At 32.6% G+C, this 8,380-nt stretch overlaps 1 protein-coding gene across 2 annotated transcripts; it reads left to right on the plus strand.

Annotated features, from left to right (window-relative positions):
* The first annotated feature begins 1,189 nt into the window (after positions 1–1,189).
* On the plus strand, positions 1,190–8,080 carry LOC115949585 (protein tas). Of its 2 annotated transcripts, none has more exons than XM_031066867.1 (8): positions 1,190–1,541; positions 1,654–1,749; positions 1,890–1,973; positions 3,117–3,277; positions 5,095–5,212; positions 5,630–5,765; positions 6,599–6,777; positions 7,534–8,080. In XM_031066867.1, the coding sequence occupies exons 1-8, from the start codon at positions 1,323–1,325 to the stop codon at positions 7,771–7,773; spliced, it is 1,233 nt and encodes a 410-aa protein (XP_030922727.1). In that variant the 5' UTR covers positions 1,190–1,322; the 3' UTR covers positions 7,774–8,080. The 2 variants fall into 2 exon arrangements, with proteins under 2 accessions (XP_030922727.1, XP_030922726.1); XM_031066866.1 differs by lacking the exon at positions 7,534–8,080 and adding an exon at positions 7,345–7,434 and having other exon boundaries at positions 1,191–1,541.
* The last annotated feature ends 300 nt before the right edge of the window (positions 8,081–8,380 follow it).

Raw genomic sequence — 8,380 nt, forward strand, 5'->3', positions numbered from 1 at the left:
ACTAGTAAGGTTCCTAAACCTCCTCTTTAATTTTATGTCTTAGGTATCTAGATTCATCCATGTTTAGTTTCTAGGTTTTTTACATGTTCTTGCTTGATTAGCATGTTAGATTTAGGTTGTTCTTAGTTTTTGCATGATAAGGATTTTTTCTATTGCATCAACAAGTTCACATGCTCTTAGAATTAGGGTTTGTCACACATCACACATATATTCATCATCTCTTTCAATAACCAATGTATGCATGTCTAGAAAAGGATTTCACCATGCTCTTGGATATTTTTTCTTTGTAATCACATGTTTTGGATGATATAAACTCTTGAATAATTTGATATGACCATTAGCCACCACAAGTGGCGACTCCGTTGTAAGAATGATGTACTTTTCAATTATCCTAGTTCTCTAAAAAGAAAAAAGAATTCCTAGTATTGCATGAATCACCACTTAAAGTTTCGGCTAAAATGTAAATTGCACTCTCTAAGTTTAATTAAAATTTATTTCAAGTTTATAACTTTACTTTTGTTCAATTGAGTCTATTAAGTTTCAAATTTATTTAATTCAAGCATTTTTTTTCCAATTCCATTGAAAATTTGCTGTTAAGTATGCAATTAACTAATGAAAAAAATTAAAAATGTTTTTTTTAATTATAAATCTATAAACTGAAATGAATTTCACTCAAACTTAGAGTTGCAATTTACATTTTAACCAATGTTTTAATATATTTTCTCATCTTTCTATATCTTTACATTGTCTTACAATTTCTTTTATTTTACAACAAAACAACTTTTTTTTTCTAGATTAGGGGTCTGTTTGAGATCCGCTTATTTTGTTGAAACTAAATTTTTTTTTGCTGAAAGTACTGTAGATAAAGGTAAAAATTAGCTGAAAATGAAATAATACAGTAAAATCCATAAATAGTACCAAAAAGTGCAGTGATGCCTATAAATAGTAGCAAAATTAAGTTTTTTTTTTTAAAACACAAAATTAAGTTAAATAGTAAAATAAACTGATTTTTTTAATTTGAATCTAAACGCAGGTTGGAAATAAAAACTGAATATGATATATTATATTAATATTACCATGTTGGGCTGAAAGTATATCCAAAAGGACGGTTTTTAAGGCCAGAAATAGCCTAAACGAAAATTGTCCGAGGCCCAGAATGTGATAATTATTTATGCAAAATAAACAGCCCAGCCTTCCCATTTGGTCACAATCCTCACAGTCACAGACACCCAGAGAGAGAGTCTCCAATTCTCAAATAAACAAACAGTGCTCAAAATTCAAACGGTTCCTTATTCTTTCCGATAAGGCCATTGTTATTTCCAATGGCCTCGTCGACTTCAGTCCCAGCTGCTTCCCTCTGCCCCACTCGCGGCCTCTCTCTCCATACCCTCACGCGCCGCCCCCTCAGAACTACATCGCTCACCACCAGGAGGAGCTCTCTCAAGACTCGCATTTGCGCCAAACTCGCCGACAAGACCGAGTTGAAGTACAACAAAGTCGGGGACTCCGACCTCGTTATTAGCGAAATCACTTATGGAACTGTAAGAAAATTCTCACAAACGTTTTAAATTTTAGTTCTTGTCAATTAGTTGTTGTGAGAAATTGCATATTAGTAAAGTGTGTTTTTTTGGTGGGCTATATTTGTTTTTTCAGATGACATTTGGAGAGCAAAATACAGAGAAAGAAGCTCATGAAATTCTTAGCTATGCAACTGAGCGTGGCATTAATGCTTTAGACACTGCCGAGGCTGTAAGTTCTTTTTCTTTCTTTTTTTCACAACAACAACTCACATTTTGTTGGGCTAGGCTTCATTTCATTTTGAAAATAATAGTAGTAAGCAAAAATGGTATTTGTATTTGGTAGTGAGGTTCTAAATATTGTTTTTGCAGTACCCAATTCCAATAAGGAAGGAGACCCAAGGAAAAACTGATCTCTATATTGGTAGCTGGCTAAAGTCTCAACCTCGTGACAAGGTATTCCATTTAAAAGGGGAAAAAAAATCTATTTAATTCTGAGATAGAGTTTGTGATTTTTTTTTTTTTAATTTGTTTAAAAAATTGTAAATTATACCAATTGAGGTTGGGTAGAAATCTTTTTTAAATGGAATATTTTGTTAGAATAGTCATGGTGTGAGAGAGCACGAACTTATCTGTTGCATTTATACAAACATAAGGGGGAGAGTGTCATTTCTTGAAAGGGTTGGGTGTGTGTCATAATTTTCCCAAAAAAATAAATCGTAATGAAAGCGTTATAAGTGATGAACTTCTACTCAATATCTTTAGAGTCTTGTAAGTTTTTGAAATTCAAAAGTAATATATTTTGCTTAATCTTAATATGTACTGTTTATTTAAATTCCTGACATACCTTTTAGCTAGGGGGAAGGAATAAAATTTAAGTTCATATGTCGTCCTTTAGTAGAGCCTGATTTTTTTTTTAAAGTGATAATAACTTTATTGGAATGGAAGGCGATAGTTTATGCATACGGAGTGTGTACACAAATATTCCCATGAGCATGATTGTTAAATTTGGTACATTCCACCATCACCATGAAAGGAAATCAAAGAAAATTGATCAGGATATGCACATTACACTTTGAAGCAGTTCTCTGATTATTGTTTCACCGTTTTCATTATAAACAATATCATGTTGATTAAAAAGGAGTCTCCTAGAATTGGTTCATACTGTATAAAGTAGGGTCCTTCATTGAGCTTTGGTTACCTCCCCCAAACCCCCCGCGTGTTTTTTAAATCTCATTTATTATATCCCAAGTAATACAACCTGTGAATTACTCATATCCTTCTGAAAAGAAAAAGAAAATAAAATGAGGGGATAGTAGTAAAAACAGGCTGGCATGTCCCTTTCAATTTACTCACTGAATGTAAGGTGTATTTGTTATTAATTTTATCTTTTTTATCTTTGTTTTTTTTAAATACACTCATATTTGTTATTAAATACTTTATTCTCAAATTCATATCTCAGTTACTGAAGGACTTCATGTTATGTTCATATAAAAGTTCTAGACATTGTTTGGTGGAGTGACATAGTAGTGTTAATCATGAAAGCAAGAATTAAGCTCTATCAATTTCAATACTTTAGCTCTTACATTTCATGGATAGGTTATTTTGGCGACAAAAGTTTCTGGTTATTCAGAACGATCAAGTTATTTACGTGACAATGCGAAGGTTTTACGGGTTGATGCTGCAAATATCAAAGAAAGTGTAGAGAAAAGCCTTCAACGCCTCGGCACTGATTACATTGATTTGTTGCAAATTCATTGGTAAGTTAAGTTTCCCTTGGAACATAGAAGTGTGAACAACAATATTTTTGTTATGATTTTTTTTTTTTTAATTTTTTAATTTTTTTTATTATTATTATTTGTATAAGTGGGGGAAGGAAAGATTCAAACTAATAGCCTTCGCTTCATAAGTGAGTAACCTAACCGATTGTGCAAAAACTTCGGGTTCGTGATTTTTCGAGTTATGTATGTAATCTGTACATGCTTTAATATATAACTGCAAGTTATTCAGGAATCTTTGCATTTTCAGAACTTTTTTTTAGTTTTTAGTTTTTTGAGCAATGTTTTATATCAAACACCATCTATTCAATCAAATTTTCCAATCAGTTCACTGTATTAGATTAGATGGTGTAAATGGAAACTTTGTTCTACCTTGCAGCATCTTCAATAAGTCTATATTATGATTTCTCAAATCTCAAATCCAATAGATGTGTTACCAAATTTTCTCTTTCCTTCAGAGCATGTATGAAAAAAAATATCATTTAAAGTTGATACAGATGGAGACTTGAGGGAAATATATGGTCTGTTTCAGCTTCAGTCCATTTAATGTTCCTTTGATGAATATTTTTAATTTTTGACATGGCAAAGAACAATTGGTTTAGCCCAAATTATTGGTATCACACATTTTAATTGACATAGCTGCTCACATGGATGGCTGGGAAATAGTTTGTGAAGGTGTATCATTCCATTGCTTCTTTTCTTCCCTTCAACTCTGAGCCTCATTTTGGACAAGTTATAGCATTTTTTTTTATGGGAAAATAAAAATACACTTTACCTCACTATACATATGTTTAATTGACTTTACCTGTATAAATTTTATGTGTTACACTCCACCTCCTCATGCATTGGACTAAAGTGAAATTGTTAGCCTTTCCTTTGCCATTTATGAAATTATATACGTGTGCTGCACATGTGACAGAATTTGGGAATCTTAAGACCTTAAATGTTCAATTAGACACTCTTCAGAACAAAAAGCACACCCAAACTAGTAAAGTAAAAAATAAGATATTGATTGAAAATGTGAGGAATATGCTGGTTTGTGTGTGTTTTTTTATCCTGAAGAGGAATTGAGTGAGCATTTAAAGCCTTAGGGTTTCCAAATTGTGTCACGCTTGTTGCACAGTTATTTAATTTTGTAAATGTTAATGTAAAGGTTAATGTTTTCACTTTACTCTAATGCACGAGGTTGTAAAGTGTAAGATTGGAAAAATTCAGAATGTAATTTTGTCTGTTCTTTTTCCTTAAAACTTACTTTGTGCAATTAATTTTAGAAAGTATTTTTTTTTAATCCAAATAAGATATTTATTAATATTCAAGGGTTTTTTTTTTTTTTTCCACTTTTTTGTTGTTTAAAAAAGTATCCATAATGCCAATTATTAATTATTTAATTACTGAATGAGTGTGTATAATATTATCTAAAATACATTATAAATTCAAATTCAAAGTATATCCAAACAACATAAATGTCACTTCTTAGGAATTCTATTTATTGTGTCTTTATTGAACTCTCAAGAATCAATAAATCTAGAGATTTAAATTTCTCAACAACTGATAAATCCCTTTTAGGGAAATAAATAGTAGATATACATTATGATAGATGACTTGGAAAGTTTCTTTGTGCTTAGATTTTGAATCATCTCTTTGTTAGGACCTGGACCTGTTCCTTATATTAATGCCTTCTCCTTCGGTGGATTAAATGTGGAGCAGTAATATTATGCCTAATGTTTGCTTTTCAGAAAAAAAATTTAAAATGGTTTAGGTTGTGGTTTCTAAATTTAAAGCATTCTGTTTTAATCCAGGCCTGATCGTTATGTGCCATTGTTTGGTGAGTTCTTTTATGATCCTTCAAAATGGAGGCCAAGTGTGCCATTTGTGGAGCAACTGAAGGCTTTTCAAGAGCTTATTGATGAAGGAAAGGTAACAACTTTAATCAAGATAACTTGTCACTCAGGCTTTATAGTTATGTTTACTGTCCTGCTAAATGAGATGGTTGGCTATATACCAAACAACTATAATTCTCTGCATATATTGTGTAGTAGCATTGGATAAATAGTATGTTTTCATTATACTGCTCTTCCCTTTGCTTGTTATGATTAGTGTACTAATAGTACGATTATTGTTTATGATTAGTTTTCTAATGTGCATGCTTATTGAAGAACAATGAACTTTAAAAAGCTCAGAATATAAATATATATTTATATATATATATATATATATATTTTCAAATAAATGGAGTATCCCCCTTCTTGAATAATTCTCCTGCTGCTTATGTGCTTGTGTAGGTTACTGCAATTATCTATCTGATGTGATATGGTATGCTTTGAACCTATTTAGGTACGCTACATTGGTGTTTCTAATGAGACTTCATATGGAGTAATGGAGTTCATTTATGCAGCAAAAGTTGAGGGACTTCCGAAGATTGTCAGTATCCAGAACAGCTACAGTCTGCTAGTTAGATGTCGTTTTGAAAGTCAGCATCTTTTCTTACACTATTTTTACAAAACTAAATTACACTTTTGACCCTTAAAAGTTTGGGGTTGTTTCATCTTGGCCTCTTAAATTTGATTTCATTTTTGTCCACCAAGCTTGATTCCATTTTTGAAAGGGTCATTTCATCCATGTCTGACTAATATGGCTGTTAGAGAGAAAGGAAAAGAAAAACAACATTGTTTATTGGCACTTAAAAGCCATATCAATCATGGAGATGGATGGAGGGATGAAAGGACCATTTAGAAAATGGAATCAAACTTGGTGGACCAAAAGGAAAAATCTCAAACTTAAGGAACCAAAATGAAAAAAAAAAAAAATCCAAAATTTAAGGGTCAAAAAAGCTTTAACAGTTACTCTTAGTTGATATATATCTTTAAATTGTTATACCAAGAATAAAAATATGTACTTGTTATGCCTTGAAGACAAAGCCATCAGGCCACATTACTAAAGTAGTCATTCTAGAAGTGTGTTAGATATCATATTCTAATCCAGATTGCATTAATTCCTCTATTTCTCCTAGAGTACTCTTCATTAGTCTTGCATTCATGTCCATAATGGCGTAAATTAAGGGACTAACATGAGCTCAAACTGTTGATTGAAAGGGTTAAAATTCTTAAGTCTTAACCAAACTGTAAGCCAGTTTTCAGATGAGGTAAAAAAAAGGAAATATCTCAATCTGTGGGAATTTTTAGCACAGATATATTCAGTTGTGAAATATATTGGGAATTTTTAGCACAGATATAATTTCACTCCAGATTTGCTTATGTCAGCCTCTTAACTGTGGAGTTTGTTTGTCCACTTGATTTTCTGTAGTTGATCTTGTCGAAGTTTGCCACCCAAACAATTGTAACATTGGTTTACTGGCTTATTCTCCGCTGGGTGGTGGATCGCTTTCGGGGAAATATATAGATACCAATTCAGAAGCAGCAAGAAAAGGAAGACTAAACCTCTTCCCCGGCTACATGGAAAGATATAACAAATCTGTTGCCAGGGTATGTTAATCATTCTTTTGTTACATGTGGTAGAGATGGATATCGCATAGAACATGGTAATAACACTCTGATTTTCATATTCAGACCAAACAACAAGCACAGAAAATGAAATTTACTTGTTATTTGTAGAAAATTATTCATATTTTTATCAGAAAGTGTGAACTAAATTTATGCAGTTATATCTCTTCAATATGTCACCTAATGTTGCATTTACATGGCAGCACTTTAGTTTAATTTTATTTTGTATTTTTTCAAATGAAAATTGATGACAAGTGTTGGACCATGGGTTGTGCTACTCCACCTCAAAACTAATTGGTGATGAGGAAGACACGCTCAACTCTTTTATGGCATTCAACATCACAGCCCGCGGGCCTGTTTTTAGAGCGGTGGTAGAGAGCTGAATTGTGTTCTCCTCCAACAAAAGGAAAATTTCTCAATTACAAGTTGTCATAAGTTCTTGCTGTCTTTTGCATGATTAGTTACATTAACTTTCAAATTTAGATCCTTTAAAAAATTTATTGTCACAGCCAGTTGAATGCTGGTCTTGATATTACATGTGAATTCCAGGAAGCAACAATAAAATATCTTGAGTTGGCCAAGAAGCATGGCCTTACTCCAGTTCTCAATTATAAGTTGTCATAAGTTCTTGCTGTCTTTTGCATGATTAGTTACGTTAACTTTCAAATTTAGATCCTTAAAAAAACTTATTGTCACAGCCAATTGAATGCTGGTCTTGATATTACATGTGAATTCCAGGAAGCAACAATAAAATATCTTGAGTTGGCCAAGAAGCATGGCCTTACTCCAGTTCAGCTTGCACTAGGTTTTGTGCGAGACCGGCCATTTATGACAAGTTCAATCATTGGTGCAACCTCTGTCGAACAACTAAAGGAAGATGTAGATGCTTTTCTGACAACCGAACGGCCTTTGCCACTAGAAGTGATGGCAGATATTGAAAACATTTTCAAGAGATACAAAGATCCTACCATCCTTTGAGGGTTACATCATAGAAGTACATCTATCCATATTATTTTGTAACCACACCCACCACACCACCCACCCCCCCCCCCCCCCCCCCCTTTCTCCCTAGATCATGAAAGAACACCCCACCTTTTACATGGGGGATGTTTGATCGTGTACAAAGCAACTTCACGTCACCCTAAGAAAGCTTTATCTAAGGTCTTATGAGAAATTTTGTTATCAATTATCATTATCTGTATATATAATTCAGTTTATATGTATTGACTACAAATTGTAGAATGCTCTCACCTAATCATAATTTATAAGCCTGCATTTTTCTGTATTTATGGACTCATCGACATGATTTGAAAACTTTGTTCTTGATTTTCTTCTTCAAATGTCTAAACTTGACTGATCAAGACTAGTGTAGATATTAATTAAGACTTAAGAGCGGAGTGGGGAAACTTAATGTTAAGATTAGCACAAAATACTGCTCTTGAAATATTTTATGTACAAAATCTAACATTTCCTACCAAGTAGGCAGGCCATCTATGGTTCACGTTTGCCAAATGTACCTATGAAAAATATTTTAAACTTCTAGTTCTGGAAGACTGGAACATTTCTAAATATAAAAACTAAGGAA

Source organism: Quercus lobata, chromosome 6 (genome assembly GCF_001633185.2).
Source record: "Quercus lobata isolate SW786 chromosome 6, ValleyOak3.0 Primary Assembly, whole genome shotgun sequence".
NCBI classification, from domain to species: Eukaryota; Viridiplantae; Streptophyta; class Magnoliopsida; order Fagales; family Fagaceae; genus Quercus; species Quercus lobata.